The 19328-nt window shown below is 37.6% G+C and overlaps 2 protein-coding genes across 13 annotated transcripts in view; one reads left to right on the forward strand and one right to left on the reverse strand.

Annotated features, from left to right (window-relative positions):
- ZNF236 (zinc finger protein 236) overlaps window positions 1-11781 on the forward strand; it is a 74118-nt gene extending 62337 nt beyond the window's left edge. For 9 of the 11 annotated variants that reach the window (XM_061448931.1, XM_061448925.1, XM_061448924.1 and 6 more), the window contains 5 exons: window positions 1299-1430; window positions 3955-4152; window positions 7183-7312; window positions 9373-9549; window positions 9987-11781. In XM_061448931.1, the coding sequence (XP_061304915.1) occupies window positions 1299-1430; window positions 3955-4152; window positions 7183-7312; window positions 9373-9549; window positions 9987-10114 (765 nt within the window). In that variant the 3' untranslated portion in view covers window positions 10115-11781. Of the gene's footprint in view, window positions 1-1298; window positions 1431-3954; window positions 4153-4683; window positions 4874-7182; window positions 7314-9372; window positions 9550-9986 lie in introns of those variants that run through there. The other 2 variants (XR_009742615.1, XM_061448930.1) reach the window with 2 other exon arrangements.
- Window positions 11782-13689: 1908 nt separating this feature from the next.
- The window catches only part of MBP (myelin basic protein), a 110892-nt gene continuing 105253 nt past the window's right edge, over window positions 13690-19328 (reverse strand). The window contains exons 5-9 of one of the 2 annotated variants that reach the window (XM_061448934.1): window positions 19005-19112; window positions 18476-18511; window positions 17871-17903; window positions 16769-16894; window positions 13690-15465 (exon numbers count right to left, since the gene is read on the reverse strand). In XM_061448934.1, the coding sequence (XP_061304918.1) occupies window positions 15409-15465; window positions 16769-16894; window positions 17871-17903; window positions 18476-18511; window positions 19005-19112 (360 nt within the window). In that variant the 3' untranslated portion in view covers window positions 13690-15408. The remainder of the gene's footprint in view (window positions 15466-16768; window positions 16895-17870; window positions 17904-18475; window positions 18512-19004; window positions 19113-19328) is intronic. The other variant, XM_061448935.1, reaches the window with a different exon arrangement.

Here is a 19328-nt window from a genome sequence, read left to right on the forward strand (position 1 = left end):
TTTATTGTTTAATATGGTAAATTTTTGTTTTCCTTCTTGTGAACATGATAGTTGAAGAGCAGGTGCAACAGTTCCTTTCAAAACAAATAACAGGACAGAATCTAAATTGAATCGACTGTCTTTAAAAAAAGGCAGTGTTACAGGAAATTTTATGAGAATAGTGCCATATGGACTGTCATCTCCCCACTAGCTTTAGCATTGGTTTTATTTTTGCCATAATTAAAGATTGTTTTTGGTGTCATCAAGAGCCAAAGACATGTTGGTAAATAGAATGTATAGAATGGGGAGGAAAAAAACCCAAACAGATCCAAACAGTAAATAATATTTAAAGACTAGAAAGTGAAAATTTAGGTCGTTGTGTGTTTGGCATTTTGGTGTAGATTTTACATCTGAAAACTTGGGCTGTTTCTTCTACTTTCTTGGCTTAACTAGATTTAGCTTGATTTTTACTTACTTTTTGACCTGAATTAAAATGTGTAAATGTATGTAAATAAAGGACTATTTATCAGGCATAGGGTGTGATTAAACCTTGAGAAGCAAAGTCAGTGAGGATGGTTATATGCTTCCTTCTGCAATTTTGCTCTGGGGAAGGGAAGGAAAGACTTCTTAAATGTTCTTATGACACATTTGTGATTTCTGGCATCACAAAGTAACAAAGCAACATGTGGTTTCGTTTTGGACTTTGTAATAATTTAAGCGATTACATTTGGCAGTGTTGATGTTTATTAATAAGACACTATGCCTAATGTTAAAGCATGCATAAATAAAAATTAAACGTTTTGGGCACTACGCAAACACAGTCTGTTGCAGGAAATTTGGTGGCACATAAAGGTACTGTGGAAATTGAAGAGTCTTCAACAGTAATGCAGAGATAGAAGTAGTAGTATGGTACATTTAAAGTAGTAATTTTCTATCTTACTTTCATGTGGTTTTGAAGTAGGTATAATTAAGAGATTTTTAAAAAGGAAAATATTGTGGGAAGATCACTCAGGAAAGAGGATGTCAGTTGAAGAGACAAAGACAAGGGAATGCTGAAACATTTATGCACGTTTATGCATGGCTGAGTGTCTGCTCTTATGTACTTGCAGCAGTTGTTGTGCTCTAAATTGCTAGACTTAAAATGAAAGGAGAAAAGGAGAGAAAACAGTAGCATTTATTCAGATAGGGTTCTGGAATGGTCTTGTTCAAAAAAATGAAGTACTTTTGAGGTATAAAAATAATTTACATGACTACAGTTAGCTGTTTAAGCATAGTTATTCTACTTTCTTTGTTTTTTTTTTCCCTGCCCTCTTTGACAGGGTCAACAGTTCCCTGCTATACTCACAGATTCCAGTCTCGCTAGCCAAAGTGGGTCAGGCTCACAGCAAGTCATACTGGTGAGCCATACATCCCATTCAACATCTGCAAACTCTGATGAAATAACGTATCAGGTAGATAAAACATATTTCTGTACATTTTGTGGGTAAAGGGCATTATTTAATCAAAATATTGTAATGATTCCTCTATATTCTGAAGCAGGAAGGTTGATATCATTCCCCAGAAGGAGTATTAGGAAGAGGTTCATTGTGACTTCCTAGTCACCCAGTTTCTAAGTTTTGAGTTGAAAACACGTTTTCACATACCAAAAAGAAATGCAATTAATAATGTGTTTCTTCCTACAAATTATATGACCATGCTCTCAACACAGACTGCTCCAGAAATTTCCAGGTAAGTTTGTAATTGGGTAACAAAAAATTGACAAAGTTGAGAGCTGTAGGAAAAATAGCACCTATTGCCACACCTTTTCCGTTCTATTTTTTTGTAACCAATTTGTTTTAATAGTGGTGCAGTATAAAGTCTTTTCAACTTCTTACATATTTGAATTTCAGTAGGAACTTTGACATATGTCATATGGTATTAATATTAGAAAAAGTAGTTCAGACTTCTCTTCTTGAAGGCAAAATGAGTGTTTTTCAACCAACCTGGTAATGCAAGCTCTAAAATCAGAAAAATGCGAGAGGCGCATGGTGAACCCATGACTAAGTGAAGAGGTGGTGGACTGGACTGGCAAGCAGAGGGCAAAATGTGGGCAAGTTGTGCTGATATGGGCACTAGAAACCTCAAAAATGATAAGGACTGAAGGAAGGCAGCATGCCTCGGGTGTATGTATGTAAATAAAGCTGCTGAGACAAGAACATGCTAGAAGAAACACTCTTGGAAAAATTGTTACAACCGTGTGTGCCTCTGAAGTGCTAATACGCTGCTGCATGCAGCATGGAGAACAGACTGGAGGAATTAGATACCTGCATGCAGCTGCAGGGCTGTAATGTCATTGGAATCAGAGAGAGAAGGTGCTACAGCTCATACAACTGAAGTGCTGCCATGGCTAGATTCAAGATCTTTAGGAAGGACAGAGTGGCAACATGGCAGTGGGAATAACAGGAGTTCTGCCTGGATGGTGAATCAACTGAGACCTTATGGGTAAGGATTGGCAAGCAGACCAATGTGGATGACACTGCCTTGAACACTTACTAACTGCTACAGATTGCCTGATCAGGAGGAAGTAAAAGATGAGGCTTTCATCTTGGTCTTGGGCAACCTGCCCTGGCTGACTGTTTTTGAGTAGAAGAGTTGAACTAGATGATCTCAGGAGATCCCTCCAACCTACAGAAACCTGTGATTTGTAGTCCCTGGTCCTAATGGGTTACTTCAACCTGCCTAAGATCTGCTGGAAGGGCAACAAGCAAGGCACAAGGAATCTAGATTTCTAGACTGTATAGATGATAACTTCCTGATACAGATGCCTGAGAAGCCAAGAAATAGAAGTAGTATTCTGGACTTGATAATTGCAAGCAAGGAAGAACTGATTGGAAATGTGAACATCAGAGATGTCCTTTCTCTCTGGAGTTCAGCATCCTGAGGGAAGGAAATAAGGCAAATAGCAGGATGACAGCCCTGGCCATCAGGAGAGCAAACTGCAGTGTGTTCAGGGAGCTGCTGGTATGGGTTGACTTTGGCTGGACACCAGATAGTTGCCCAAAATGCTCTGTCACTCACCTCTTCAGCTGGACAGGGGAGACAAAATATAGCAAGTTGTTTCTGGGTTGAGGTAAGGACAGGGGAGAGGCCATGGGAAGGCAATAGAGCAAATAATCCTGGAATTCATTTCCAAACATGAGGAACAAGAAGGTGATTAGGAGTATTCAGCAGAGATTTCTGGAGGGAAATTGGGTTTAACTGACCTGAGAGCCTTCCATGATGAGATGACTGGCTTGGTGGAGAAGGAGAGCAGTTAGTGTGGTTTATCTTTACTTCAGAAAGGCTTTTGATTTTGTCTCCCATAATCTTCTTGTAGGCAAGCTGGGGTTCTTTTGTATCTATAAAATTCAAGGAATTTAATGTTATTTTATTTGAAGAAAGTGAAATTTCTCCAAATGCTCCTCATTTATAAAAATACAGCACAACCCCATCCAAATTATATCAACTTTTTGTTGTGTTTCAGTACTTCTGGAGCTTTAGGTAGGTAACTCGGAGTTTTACTTTCTTAAGTCCCTAATGAAGAAAGTAAATGAATAGAAAATACTCTTCTTTGTAAAATCAGACATACATTTTTTTTTTTCCTGAAATGTTTTTGTCTTAGGCTTTTTTTTTGTGAGAGATGTGAGAATTATCTGAAATCATCCAGAATATGAAACAATATAGGGAAATACTGATATGAGCACATTGTATTTATAATGCATAAATTAATTTGACTGTAGTTGGTATAATCTTTGTTTTCTTAATATATGTATGTGTCATTCTTAAGAGCAGTGAAATACAAGTTCATATTTGCATACACTTTATTTAATTTGTGTTGCTAAGTTGCTTTAAGTACTTTACAAAAAAAGGTCTTGTTGAGGTAGATTTTGAAAAATAAACCACTATTGTGGGTATGCCTATGAAATTATTTGATAGTGTGTTTGTGAATTGTTACAGGTGACAGAGGTTTCTCCTAATGTGACTAAAAGCAGCCAAACGGAAAAAGAAGGTCGTGTGCACCAGTGTTTTGAGTGTAGTCAAACTTTCTCTTCAGCCACCATGTTGATGCAGCATAGTAAAGAGGTTCATGGCAAGGAAAGGATACATGTTTGCCATGTCTGCAATAAAGCCTTTAAGCGAGCAACACATCTCAAGGTATTTGGCAATAACAGTTAATTGTTCTGTTAAATCCTTTGTTTTGGACTTTTTGTGATATTAATGAAAGGTACCTGTTTCCCTTTACCTTTCCTTTTACAGTGTGAGAGATGTGCATCTGAGAGAGGAAGTCTTAAGTAGTAACGTATACACAGAGAACTCTCTCTTGGAGTGCGGAGAGGATTTGAATGCATATATTGATTACAGAATGAAAAATGTGAATGCCTGTTGTGGAAGTAATAGTGCCTGAAAAATTTCCACTTACTTTATTTGCATATGTATCTCATCAATGCTAATCGTGATTTCCAGATAAGCTGTTGGAATCATAGGAAGTTATACACTTTGCGCTATATCATTTGATTTTTAGATGCTCTCTTGGATATCTGCAGAGGGAGCATTTGTTTTAAAAGATCCTTATGTTATTGCTGTTGTCTGCTGATATTTTATATGTAGTTTTCTTTAGATTCTGAACAACCTGATCCTTCCAAGTCTTAAAAAAAAAATTAGTGGTGTCTTTAAATTTTTAATTAGGTTATGGAATGCTCCTGTTAGGAATATTCAGCTCTACTAGACAAGTGCTATGTCCAGGCCAGTGTCCTATCTCTGAGAGATTCTAAAAGGCAGTGATTTGAAGAAGTGCTTTACGAAAAGAGGAAACATAACTTCCCCAAAATTTTGCCAGCTTCCCAGAATTTATAGCAGGAAATTTCTGGAGACAGAGGTAATGTCTTAGTATTAAGTAGCTCTTAGGAGAGCTTTTCAATAGATTTCCTTTCACTTTAGTATCATATTTTAAGGAAATATACTTTGTGAAGTTCACCCCCTTGGAGTGATTATGTGTGTCGACCAGACTGTTGGTCCTTTGGGGAAACTCATAAAATGTGGTGCTGTGAAACTGTTAGCCTATGGTTTAGGCTAATTTTCCAGAAAAAAAAAAAACAAACCAACAAGAAAAAAAAAACCAAACCAACATGGAAACAACAAAAAATAAAAATTAAAAAAAAATCCAGTATTGATACTTGTTTTTCTTAAGTAATGAAAACAAAACCAAAATCAATCTCTCTTCCATTTGTTTCCTTAGAACTTGCTGGTGTTATATTTTTTTCATATTTAAACCTTCTGTTACATACTGGTCCCAGGTTAAAGATATGACAAGGTAAATTCCTACTCTGGTATTGCCCTTGGGTTATTATTGTTGTTTTGTCATGTAGACAGTGGTGAAGTTGCAATAAGATGTCCATGGGCAATCAAAAGAAACCTTGGGACGACTGGTCAAGGGTTAATAGGGAGAGTTTTGATTCTCCAGGGCTTGATGGTGGTAATGAAAGGGTTGAGTGTTTATTGGTAAGAATCAGGGGTAAGGCCAACAATGCAGATTCTGTTCCAGACCACCCAACCAGGATGAAGAGGCAGACAAAATATGCTGTAAGAGGCTGAGAGTAGTCTTACAGTCACTAGCCCTTATTCTTGTGGGGGGCTTCAACTTGCCAGATGTCTGCTGGATACAATACAGCAGAGAAAACAGTCTAAGGAGGCTCCTGGAGTGGGTGAAACATAACTTCCTGACATGGCTGGTGAGTGAGCCAGCTAGGGAAGGTGCCCGTTGGACATGTTCTTTGCAAACAGAGAAGGAGTTGTGGGTGATGTGATCATTCGAGGCTGTCTTGGGCATAGTGAGCATGAAATGATAGAAGTTTTGATTCTTGGGAACAGAGAGCTTTGGCTAGAACTCAGGAGAAAAGAAAAAAGAGCATATGACCTTTGGGTGAAGGGGCAGGCAACTCAGGAGGACTACAAGGCTATTGCGAAGACAGGATTGGATAACAAAATGATGCCTTTGACACAGTTCCCCACAACATTCTCCTGGAGAAACTGGCTGCTCATGGCTTGGACGGGGGTACTGTTCACTGGGTAACAAATTGGTTGTGTGGTTGTGTCCAAAATGTGGTGAATGGAGCTAAGTCCAGTTGGTGGCCAGTCACAAGTGGTGTTCCCCATTGCTCTGTATTGGGGCCAGTTCTGTTTAATATCTTTGTCAATGATTGGAGTGAGGGGATCAAGTCCACCCTCAGCAAGTTTGCAGATGACACCAAGTTGGGTGGGAGTTTGCTTATAGGAGGACTCTAAGAGGGATCTGAACAGGCTAAATCCATGGGCGGAGGCCAATTGTATGAGGTTCAGCAAGGCTTAGTGCTGGGTTCTGCACTTGTGCCACAGCAACCCCATGCAATGCTACAGGCTTGGGGAGAAGTGGCTGGAAAGCTGCCTACAGAAAAGAACCTGTTGGTCGACAGCAGCTGAACATGAGCAGCAGTGTGCCAGGTGGCCAAGAAGGCCAACAGCATCCTGGCTTGTATGAGAAATAGTGTGGCCAGCAGGACTAGGGGAGTGATCACCCACTGTACTCAGCACTGGTGAGGCCACACCTTGAATCCTGTGTTCAGTTCTGGGCCCCTTGTTACAAGAAGGACACTGAAGTGCTAGAGCAGGTCCAGAGAAGGGCAACGAAGCTGTTGAAGGGTCTAGAGTACAAGTCTTATGAGGACCAGCCAAGGAAACTGGGGTTGTTTACCTGGAGAGGAGGCTAAGGGAAGACCTTATGGCTCTCTAGAGCTACCTGAAAAGAGGTAATGAGATGGGTGTTGGTCTCTTCTCCTAGGTAGCAAGCAATAGGACAAGAGGAAATGGCCTCAAGTAGCACCAGAGGAGGTTTAGTTTGGCTATTAGGAAAAAATTATTTATGGAAAGGGCTATCAACAAAGTATTTCAAGAGCTCTGGGTTGGTTGTGCTGGTTTTTTTTTGCTTCAGATAACTAGTGAAAGGGACTAATGTATGCAAAACAAGCAATGCGTACAGTTATTGACAGGGATTTTCAGAAATGAAAAGATACTGATGCATCAGCATTACAAAGAGTTGATACACAAAAACCAATCTCTTACTTAAAAGAAAAATAAAAAAAAAAGTAGGGTTTCATCTTCTTCCAGCTTTCTAAAACAGTCTGAAATGTATTTTTTTCTGTACTGGCTTAGGAACACATGCAAACCCATCAGGCTGGACCTTCACTGAGTTCCCAGAAGCCTAGAGTGTTTAAGTGTGATACTTGTGAAAAAGCTTTTGCTAAGCCAAGTCAGCTGGAGAGACATAGTCGCATTCACACAGGTAATGCCAAAAATTATTTTTATCTCACAAGATGTTCTCATGAACATGTGGGCATTATGTTTGGAGTCCTTGCACTTGGTTTCAGGTAACTGCATTCAGATACCAGTATTTAGATTAAGCTTAAAAAAAAAAGTGAATTTCTAACCCAAAGAGTTTAGAAACTGAAATAAGGAACAGCAGATTTGAAATCTCAGAGACTGATGTTTTGTTCAGAGCCAGAACTTTCTGCTTCACTAAGCTTCTTCATACTCTGGGACTAGCAGTACTGCAACGGTGATGTGAATGCATAAGCTTGTATCTAAAAGTTTGTCAGTCTTTGAAACAGATAAATAAAAGCATATTTTAATGTATTATTTAAAGTGGTGTAAAGACTCTGGATATGATCATCTTCAAGCATCGTAAAATGTGCAAATGAGTGGGTGTGCTCAATGATGTTAAATAAGTGACAGTCTTGACTACCGATGCCGACTGCTGTAGGCAGTGCTTCATTGTCATTGAACTACTTAGTTCATCTGTTTCTAATGACAGTGCTTTTAATTTGTTGTGTTCTTTTCTGCTTAATTATTTTAAACTGTTACTCTATAAAATAGATGTCTAGGGAGCACACATTTTTGATAGAAGTGCTTTTCAGGTTGCAGCTTCTGCCCTGCTATAAGCTGAAAGCTGTACATAGGATGGTCCAACTGCATTCACCTTCTGTATCTTAAGGACAGATGCCCAAAAACTGTTATAAAACTGGATTTAGCAAGGATTGTATTACTGTTGCCTGATGTTGTTGAAACAGAAAGTCAATCCACATGATAGTTATTCTTCCAGAAGAGAATGTTCTTCTAAAAGTCTCTTAAGACCGAAAGAGTGAAAATGTGCTGTACAGATGTTTTTGGAGCGGTGCTCTTACATAAACTATGATTGGAAAGGCTAATGTAAACCTAAGCTGATGTGCTTTCCTGAAGGTATGATCCTTGTGTAGGAGAAAGTACTTGTGATTTCTTTCCTGATTAAACCTTTTGAATGACTTCTAATGGGCAGTACCTACTGACTCAGCGGCCAGAAGGAAAACACGTTATTTTTCTGAATAGCTTTAAATATCTTGTACATTTGGGTTTATCAGTGAAGAGCAGTTTGGAGAAGTATTGCCAAAATTAGATGGAAGTAGGTGCTTCCAGTTCTACCGGAAAGACACGTGGTAATCCATTACACAACAGCAGAAAGGCTGTTCATCTTAACAGGAAAACCTGAAGTCAGAAGTAACTGAGGAAAATTAGATTTCACTTCAAACTTGTGAAATCATTGTTAACAAAAATAGAAAGAACACTTTTGTGCTTCTAAGGGCCTTTTTCTGAGAAGCTGGATTTAACATGGGAACTACAGTGTATTTGTAAGTTCTGAAAGTGCTTTTAGAAGTCCTTAATGACATATACCAATGTGTCTTCTGTTGATGTCAGAGGTTGTGGTGTTGAGTGTTAAAGCAAAGGTCTGGTTTTGCCAAGTAGATCTTTTAAATATTTTTATAATGAATATGTTCTTGAATTTCTGTTTAAAAACAGTGTGCTTGACAGGTTTGGAGTAATATGCCTGCTGTGGTAAGGTGTGGGAATCACTAGTAGCTATTGGCATAGTAGGTCCCATGTAGAAATACCGGAACTTTTTTTAACACATTTGACTTTCTGGTTTCTTACAAGCATCAGCTTTGTTAATTCTATAATATGGCTTTATTTACATTATTCTAAATTATGTAAAAAGGTGATGGTTCCATTGAGTACAGAAAAGTCAAACTGGTAAACTGATTTTTTTTTGCTCATCTATTAAATAATTGACTTGGATAATAAATTGGGTAGGAAAGATAACCATATCAGTGGTTTAGGATTTACATAAATATTCTGACACTTAATTTGGGTTGTCTTGCTGACAGTATGAAGCCATAGTACTTTGAAAAAGTATCAAGGAGAAGGATCATGTCTACTTAATTTCTAGGTCATCTTGATAGTTTTTACTGAATTCTGAACTGTATTTTTATGTTGAAATGAGAAATCATTAAAGCAGTTTTTCTTTCTTATCAGGGGAGCGGCCATTTCAGTGTACGCTATGTGAAAAGGCTTTTAACCAGAAGAGTGCTCTTCAGGTCCACATGAAAAAGCACACAGGAGAGAGGCCTTATAAATGTGATTACTGTGCAATGGGATTTACACAGAAAAGCAATATGAAACTACATATGAAACGGGCTCATGGTTACACTGGTATGTAGCACAATGATAGTAATGGTGAATTCAGAAAGCCATGTGCTTTCCTAGGAAAGCACAAAACACTTCCTGTAAGTTACTGAGGAACTGGGCATTAATAGCCAGAGACCAGAATTGGTAAGCTGATAGTGGCACATGCAACCCAAAAGCAGGTTGAAATAGAGATTGGTTACTGCTTATGGTTTGTTGTTTTATATGTGGAGTTCTGTAGTGCAGAAATACAAAGTTCAGACACTATTATAGAAAAACAGCCAATTATATTAAGGGGTTTTAAATTATTTTTCAGAGAGCCTCTAATGAATTTATAGAATCTGAAGTAGTTGTAGAACACCTTTCCCAGCATGATTCCTTTGTTCCCAAGTGCTGTATTTGTAATATTCTTATACTATACATCGAATCAAACCGACTTGTCTTTTCATCTTGTACTTTGGTAGGTCCTGTACAAGAGCCTGCTAGTCATCCAGAACAAGAAGGAGAAGATATTAGTCGTGCTCTGAATTTAGAAGAGGTGGTACCAGAATCTTCAAATGAATGGCAGAGTATAGGCAATGTTTTTCGATGACACCTTAAAATTTGACAGCTAAAAACGTTTCTGGGACTCAAATTTCTCTGAACAAGTTTTCAGAAAAGTCAAAGGCGGATTTTACAGTTAAAGCTTCAAACATTGAAAATGTTAACAATAGAATAATATATTAGGTTTTTGTAATTATTTACAAAAAAAAAATACTTTAAAGAATCATTCTTTTTTTTAAGCTTGTAGATGAATACCGGGAAAACATCATTTAATCTGTGCTAAGTCGTCTGTGAATCAGTGAACTCAGGTAATACTGTATACAGTTTCATCTTCTAATTCACAGCCAGTATATCTATTTGAAAAATAAACTGGAACTTCATATCAGAATAGAATTACTCCCTTTTTTAAAGGAGGTGAAGAACAACTTTGTGGGAATACCATGAAACTGTTGGTCAGCTTTCTTATTTTTTATGTGCTTGAAGAAATAATTGAGGTTGGAGACAAAGTGTTACAGAGAAAATGCATGCAGTATAAAATAGGATGGTTTGTGTTTGGGTTTTTTTTTTTTTAGGCACAAGAAAATGCTGTACTTCTGGTTTAAGTTTTTTGTTGGCTTTTTTTTTAGTATGTTTTGAGAATTTGTTGAAGAAAATAAAATGCCATGAACTTACGGCTTTTCTTGAGTTCAGCTCTCGAGAAGGGAGCATGTGCATTTCCATTCCAACCGCAAAGGCAGTTAGTTGTTAGTATTCATGTGAAAAGTCTGAGCATAAAACTCGGCAATACTTATTTAAAGAGAATCCAAACTAGAAGATGTTCCAATGAAAGCCTCTTCTCTTTTTGTTTGCTGTAATGGTACATATCTCAGTATCTGTGGAAAACACAGCCATATACTAAATCGGGGAAATAAACATACAGTTTAGTGTTAGCAGTGAGAAAGTTAGATGCACACCAGGTCACCTGTGTTATACAATATTCCCTGGTGCCGTAAACAGTTATAATTTTAAATCTGTAAATTCCTCATTAATTTCTTTGTGAAATTTAGAAATATGTTACTTTGTTGTTGTATAAGTCATTGTTTCAGCAAACCTACCTAGCTGACTTAAGTCATGCTTTGAAAGGTGCCACTTGTTAAGTATATTCATAACAAAGAAACACTGGAGTAAAAAACATAGTCATCTTTTAGACATTCCAAAGACAGAAGCTCTTCTCTTATTTTTACCTTGTTCTTTTGAATTTTATTTATATGTTACATATATATAGAGATATATATATATGTGTGCTTGTATATGTATATATATATTTAAATTTATATGAGCCTCTGTGTGGCTGATCAGTATATTTTGTAAATACTAATCCCAGTTGCAGGAAGTTCATGTTTTCAGTTTGCCACAAGTACTTCTATATCAGTGGTGGATTTGTTGTACTATAATACGGAGCTGGATTTTAATTTACCTTATGAAAGATAATTGTTCTCAGATCCAAAAAGCCCTTTGCTGTAAATATTGTCTATACTTTGTCTATGATATAAACCACTTATTTCAGATTGCTGAAGCAAGAAATCACTGTTGGTTTTGATAAGGCGTCTCTTAATTCTTTTGTTAACTTTTTGGCATATGTATATAAGTAATATAGTTGGTGACATGGAAATAACACTTTTGTTATGTGTAATATTTAATTCAAACCCATGATAAATAATACTACTTTTTTCCAAATTCTGTTTCGTGTATTGTTTTTTAGCATTTGATTCTGGATTCTACAAAATCCTAAAAATTCCATTCACCAGAAGTGCGTCTCTCAACTTCCAGCAGTCCCTTTCCTTCCAGACAGCCTGTTAGTGTTTTAGCAGCTTAAGAATTGAATATTTTACATTTTGCAATATTTCACAGTTGTCTTGAGCACATACTGGCCCCATGGCATAGCACCCTGTTTATCTGTAATAATACAGTAAATGTGTTGCATGGACCATGTATAAAAGCTTTTCCCTGTTCTTTTAGAAAATACTGTATAAATGCACAGCAAAGTTTGTTGCAGTTGATTTGCTGCGTAGGGGATGACACTTTCAGGAGGTTGACAGAAGATTATTTCCAACTGGTCATATGCAGATGGAAGTCTTCCTTTGTAATGGGACTGTGATTCCTGAATCCTTGAAAGCACTCAGTCTGTTCTATCAGCAATTGTTTTGCCAGCAGGTAAAAGCTGGTAGTGGCTGACTATGTGCTAAAAGCAGATCTCATGAGTAAAAAGATGCTGTTTTCAAATGGTCACTTCTCAAAGTACTATATCTTGGTTGGAGGCAACAAGTGTGTGGTTTAGGTCTTGGAAGTATTAAGTAAGCAGTGTGAGTTATGGAGTCAGCTAACATGTTTCTCTCGTTCAGTTTGATTCTCCAGCACTTGGGCATCCTGTCAGTTACAGTAAATAGATTTTTTTAAAAAACTTCTTTGTAACATGGTGTTTGGTTTGCTTCCCTGCATCCTCCTACCCCATGAACATCAGTAATTCACTCTTGAGAATCCTGACAGAGAGATTTCAATCTTGGTAAGAGTTTTTCAAAGCAGTATTAATCTGTTGATGGTTCAGTACAAATACAGACACTGTAACCAATATGTTGATATTTTCAAAAGCAATGTTGAAGTAGGTGCAGAAAGACCTATGCTAAGGCATGTTTGAAGAGTCATGTGGTATAGTGGGTAAGTGAATCATGCATAGGAATGCCTCTCCTCTTTCTGGTTTGATGCAGTAGTAGACTTACTCTAGCCTCAGGCTTTTTGGCTTGTGTCTGCTCAAGCATTTCTTTTGGTTTATGTCTGTTCCTTCACAAGAAATGACATACTCCCAGTAACGGTTGTGCATTCAGGAAAGATCCTTTGCTTACAAATCCAGTAGCCATTTAAACTGCTGCTTTTCAGCAGCTTTTCAGTGAAAGCACTGGTGAGTAATTATAAGAATAAATTTCAGTCTAAGTTTTAATCTCTTTTAAGACACGCATGTTGGTAAAATTATGCTTTAAAGTACCATACCTTTTCTTCTATAGGAAGTAAATCCTAAAAAGCCGATTCCAGCCTCTGGAAAAGATGACTGAGGGAAAGCAGAATGATAAAGGCATGGAAAAGCCTTGGATAAGTTCTGTACTTCTATAGTGTGGTATTTAGAAAGATGTATTTCTCAATATTTTCATCTTAAGTATTCTTTCCTATTTTTGATGGCTGCTTTAAAAAACAACTTGATTTTTACATACCCTGTTCTATGAAGATGCTTCATGCTATACTTGTTTATAAAGGGTGGGATTGGTATACCGTAGGCATTTTATGCCTTGTTTGGTTTTTAGCTGCCACTCCACAGACACTGGCCTCCCATAAATCCTGTGTCAGTTGTCAGTGTTGTGGGCCGTGCTAAGTCACCAGTAATGTCACTAGCCGTCTGTGTGCAGGCAACTGGGTTGTGGGTCCCAAAGTGTTCTTTTCTAGTATCTGAAAATCATTCATAAATTGAGGAAAAAAAAAAAACCAACAACAAAAAACAGCTACAGAACTTCATCAATGGAGGATAAAAAACCCCAAAACACTGCAGAATTTCATATATGTGATCTCCCCTGTTACAGAAGACAGAACTCGTCCAAGTTTCATTTCAAGTTGATTACTTTATTTCAATAATGAATATTTTTAAAAGCTGTGTTCCTATAAGAACAATACGTATTCAAATTAAATCAACTATTGCATTGTAGAGTATACATCTGGATGAAGCTACAATAGAAAAATACACATAGCAACCAATGTAGGTAATAGAAGATGTAATAAGTCTGTGTATGCTTAATAATTTTGGTGGTTTTGTTTTCTTTAGTCTCTATGTATTTTCTATCCTCTTGTCTTCCATTGCTTCATATTAATGGACACTGATTTAAACCTACAATAGATTTAGATGTGAAATGTAATTAATGTACGCATTCATAGGTAACTTTTACTGGGCACCTATTAGGAATGCAGTTTCAACCTGGGAAGCGTTAAATGTAGTCTACAATGCATAGGCTAAAACTAAAAAAAATAAAATAATTAATCAGACACTTAGATGACAGCTTGAAGAAGTGAGAAGTTTAAGTAATAAAACAGTGCAATTCAGAAGAGCCTTTTATTTCCCTAAGTGTGGTTGGAAATACCATTGCCACACATTCATTTTAGTAAGTTGTGAACAAGTAATATCTAAATCTAACTCAGCTATAATTTATTTCTATAAGGCAACTACAATACCACAGTTAAATGTTCACAGTAGTTTACTATGAGTTTGCTTTGGTGCACTGCCCTTAACAGGCATCCAGATGTTCACAGCCAAAAGGTAAGCCAGGCAAACATGACACTGCTGAGAAAGATACGAGATTCTAACGTGAGATGTGCAGGACTATCTGAGATACCAATACTGAAGGGCTCTCTTTCAGAAATTAGACCTACTTGTTTATATGTTTACTTATTTATTGTGCTGCAAAGTTTATGCTGTTACAGCAGCATTTGTCTGAAGCACCAGCGACGTCCAGTGGTCACTTGCGCAATCTTAGATGTTTCTTCTCTGGGAATATCCCTTATTTCTTAACATTAGTCTAACTCAAATTTGAAATCCTCTTTCTCTCCCTCATCTGCTCTTAATTCTAATGGTTTGGATGCAATGAGCAATTCATGGTATGGAAAGAATTTCCTTATTACTGTTGCTCCGCATCTTATTGATTCTGCAACATCTGCCCCCTCCCACACTTCACATACCTTGAACTCCCAATGTTTGGTAAACCTTTCCATGACTGCCTAATCCTGTTATAAAAATAAATTATTCTGTGAGTGAGAGAAGGAAGATTAAAACACAACAAAAACCAAATCAAAAAAAGTGTTTGGATAAACAGTCCTTACAACTTCTGCACATGGTGGATTTTTGTAACAGCAGTGTCTCAGAAATTCATTAACAGCAGTGCTCAATATTCAAGACATTAACTCTTTATTTGTAATTCTGATGTTCACTAAAATGAAATCAGAAGACTTGAGCTCAAATTAGGTGCTTGGGAGAAATAAATGAAGTCCAGCATACAGTTAGGGCATCCTGGAGAAGAATGAGTAGTCAGAGATCTTGTTACTTCACATAAAATAAGGAAAACATCTAGTAAAGCTACTCTTTGTGTTCCTTTCATTCAACTGTTGGTCAGGGATTGCCAATAAAAGTTTGTATAATCATCTACTGCATGCAGAACCTAACTGGCATTAAGTAACGGATTGCATCTATCTAGGTAATTGTTGCAGTTATTAATTTTAAGGCAGTTACATTATGAAGCAGAGTACATGATCCTTGGATGGCATCTTAGAGCTTCAGCGCCTAGCAACTGGTGAACCAGACCGGGATCCAGGTCGGGACCCAGAGCCTCCCTGTGGAGGGAATAACAGAGTTAATTGAAAAGTATTGTGTATTTGGGACTATAAGTTAAAAACACCCATGAATCTGTAGTAGGAAAAAATATTGAATATTACCTAATGAAAATGGCTTGCAGTGGCCTCTGGTGTATTGCTAAATATTGCTAGGATTTTCACTTCAAAGAGATAATTGGGTTTTGCATACTTTCACTTAGGATTAATTTACTAAATGTCTCATACAGGGCTGGACAGTCTCTCATGAGTTATTTGTAGGTGCATGTTTTTATTCAGGCCTTCCTAATGAAAGCAACTTACTTGCTTAGGCATCTTGGAAGTTTATTTTTTTAAGGGTACCCATGAACTGTGTGTATACTTGATAAAAAACCCCACCAAAACCAAACCCTCCAGACCCTGCATATGAGTTATGAGAGTCTCACATCTGAAAAAATTGAAATGTAATGATTTTATTCTGTAATATTTATTAGGGTAAATTGTCAATGCGATTATATCGGCGTGAGTCTTGTATGGAAAGGTTGGATGCAAATACAGGAAAAAAAACTAGAAAAGAGAGCTGAAACCTGGCCTATTTTTACAAGCAATAAGAAAGCATCAAACTAGAAAAAAACCTCAAACTTGTGACAATTCATGTATCTGCAACTGAGAAAAGCCCTAGAGCATTTTTACAGCAAAGATGGTCCAAGCTGAAATGACTGAATTCCCTGGTCTTTTGATTTATTAGCTGTGCTGGTGGGGCTGTGCCATGACTCAAAATCTTGAACTGAACTGGCCAAATGTTTATTTTTTGCATGACAGTTTTCTAACTTGCATATGTGGTGTCAAAACTCATTGTAATGCCATATTACAGGAGTTCTCCCAACTAGGGTGGGAACAACCAGAGACTGTTCAAGTTGAAACTGCATCTCAACCAAATACGTGTCCAACATACTACCATTCTGCAGCTTATCAATTTGCTTTCATTTTCACTATTCTGAATAATCTAACAGCAGCAGCAAGCTGTGTCACTTCATTCATCTGTGTTCCAGGTCATTTGGGAGCTGAGTAACAACGCAGATCCTTGCACAGGTCTTTGTGGGGCTTTGTGGACTTGCCTTCTTTCCTGATGGTAACTGATTGTGTACTTTTACCTTTTTTCCTATCATGTAAATAGTTACTAGACCCATGAGATAACCGTCTGATTTATCCAAGCAAATCTGGTTCTTTCAGAAGCTTTAAGGAAATGTGGTGGTTTCAAACATGGCAGGATCTGGAAAGGTTTGGCCTGGTTTGGTACTTCAGTGTAAGTTCAATTGTACTTTACCAGTTTAAAGATTCTGGAAAGAGTGCCCTGGCCCTCATGATAGGATCCCTTATGTCCCTTGTGAGCAGACTTATGCTCATAGAATTTTCCGCTTCCTCCATATCCTGGCTTGTGTCCTTCACCACCCTGCAAAGAAAGATTTTCATGTATATTGCAAATTATTGCATTCCAGTTACCCTATGTACACTGTAATATTTTTTGATCACTGAAATGAATTAAACAAGAAATCTAATGTTAGATCAAAGTAATCTTCGATATAATGAGCAAGGTTGAAGGAAAATATTAGGAAATTATTTGAATATACTCAAATCTGAGGGAAGCACCAATCTGTAAAAGACAGTAATCGAAAAAGGATACTCAGAAGGTTACCCTGCATGACAAAACTTAAAATGTTTCAGTTTCGCAAGTTCTAAGGTAATAAGCACGTCAACTAATTTGTGCACTTCTGATAATGAAAGGAATGCTTAATGGCTTGAAGGCTTTAATGTTTTGTCTGAAAATGCAGGTAATTTATATGTCCATCCCATATAAAATCAAACCTGTGGTAGAGAAGTAGAATGTCATTAGTTGTGAGATAACTGTGGGAAGAACTTGTCTAATAACTGTTCAGGCTGATCCTTTCTTACTGGAAGTGGTTGCAAGGAAAGGTGGAACAAAGTACTTGAATTAGTGACAGTGTTAGATTTGCTGACTTTACTGTGTAAGAGCAATTCCATCTGTGGAATAAGCGCCCATCTCATCCTAGCCTCCCCTCCCATTTTTGTCCTTCCCAGGAAAATTAAAATGCAGCAGATGATAAGTCTTCCAGGAGTCTTTAAGGGAGTAGAGCTTTGCCATGCAGTGGATTTTGCTCCCTTTGTGCTAAAGCAAAAGAAATTATCGCTGCAAGGCTGTCAAGTTGCTGGGTAAGAGCAAGCAACAAAATTACCATCATAAAAGTGCTGTGGGAGGAGGAAGGAAAGTGGAACGGGAAGAAGCAAAATAGCGAAATTGAGACAAAACAAAATTATCACGTTGCTGCAGCAGCTTGAGGCAATGGAGCAAGATATGCTTTGGCCTGGTAAATAAAATGGCTGTTACTGAAAGCATGTTTGTCACCTACCCAGCTAAATCTGGTGAGGGATAATCCTCTTCCCTGCACATGCAAGAAATAGAAACAATGACATGATGATCACTATGGAACATACCATCTGGGTGTACCGTACACAGATGATGAAAATGCAGTAAAAATAATGAAGTGCTGGCCATATAAAGAGGCAAGAGCTGAAAACAACAATCTGTACAGTCATTCCATGAAACACAAAAGGTAATATTCTTTGTTATAATTACAAGAACTGACTAGCCATGGTTTGTCAGTGTTACGTACTTTAGAGGCCAGCTGAGCTTAGTAAATAGAGGGACAGTTCCTGGTGGGTGAGGCTTGTTTGAGAGCATTACCTATTACTAGTTTATTATAAAGCAACCACAGCATAAACAAAATGAAACTCACTGAGAGTGACTTTGGTTTGTCTTGTAGCAAGTCAGGAAGTGCACGAGGAAGAGAACCATGGCTTTTCTGTCTTAGTCCCTTGCTTTAAATATTCCCAATAATAATTCCAGATTTTTCCTTAGTACCATCAAAGAAAACTAATTAGTCTATCAGCTGAATTGGTATACATTAGCCCACTAAAGACCTTGGACATTGCATGAGCCCCTTAAAATGCTTACCTTTGCTTGCATTGGGGGAGGTGTACGGGGTGAGACCTAAAAACCAACACAGAAATGTTGTAAAACCAAGGAAAAATAAATGTAGGGAATCATTGAGCCTTTTGAATTATTATCTGTGAGTTAGCAGGATTAAGTGCTAAGTAATTGCACTGAGAAGCTCCTCTGCTGTCCTAGGCTTTGCTTAGAATACACTGGATTTTTGCCTATTATTTTTAAACAGAAAGCATTTCTTAATGCAGCCAGTGCTGAAGACAAAGGGACAAAACCTGTTAATGGTGAAGCTGTATAATGGTAATGGTGGTTGAAATTTGATTATGCCGGAGAGCGTTCACCCACTGCCTTGTAGCTTTTCAGTATTGTTTGTGTTTCCAGGTAAAAAATATTTTTTTGTGTTAGAACAGCCTGATGAGCTTAAAGGCACAATTCACAAGACTAAAATAATGGTTAATGGCTGGGGAGTATTTGGTTAGTGATGGATCCTAAAGAATATAGTTCATTTTAGTGCATAACAAGAAGAGAGAAGACTTACAATGTTCTTGAAGAAGTGGACTACAGGGTTGTCATCACCAGGCCGGCCATGCTGAGATCTCTGGGGGATGGACCCTACATGGTGGCTGGCCCTGGCTGCATGTATATCCTGAAAAGCACAATAAGCGTATCGCTGGGTCAGCTAGGAAGGAGGGATAATCGGTGACTATATAAAAAGAAGAGTCACTTTCACCAGGAATGAAGAGAAAAAGGCTACAGAGATAGATTGCAACTTAAAAGTTGTCAGTGCTCAGAAGGAAGCAGTGCTCGGTATTTTAATGCAATGGTAAATGCAGAGTATGTATATGGACATATGTTGTGCGTA

Source organism: Pezoporus flaviventris, unplaced genomic scaffold, assembly GCF_033815535.1.
Source record: "Pezoporus flaviventris isolate CSIRO_AGI_PZ_B2104156 unplaced genomic scaffold, CSIRO_AGI_Pfla_v1 ptg000007l, whole genome shotgun sequence".
Classification (NCBI taxonomy): domain Eukaryota; kingdom Metazoa; phylum Chordata; class Aves; order Psittaciformes; family Psittacidae; genus Pezoporus; species Pezoporus flaviventris.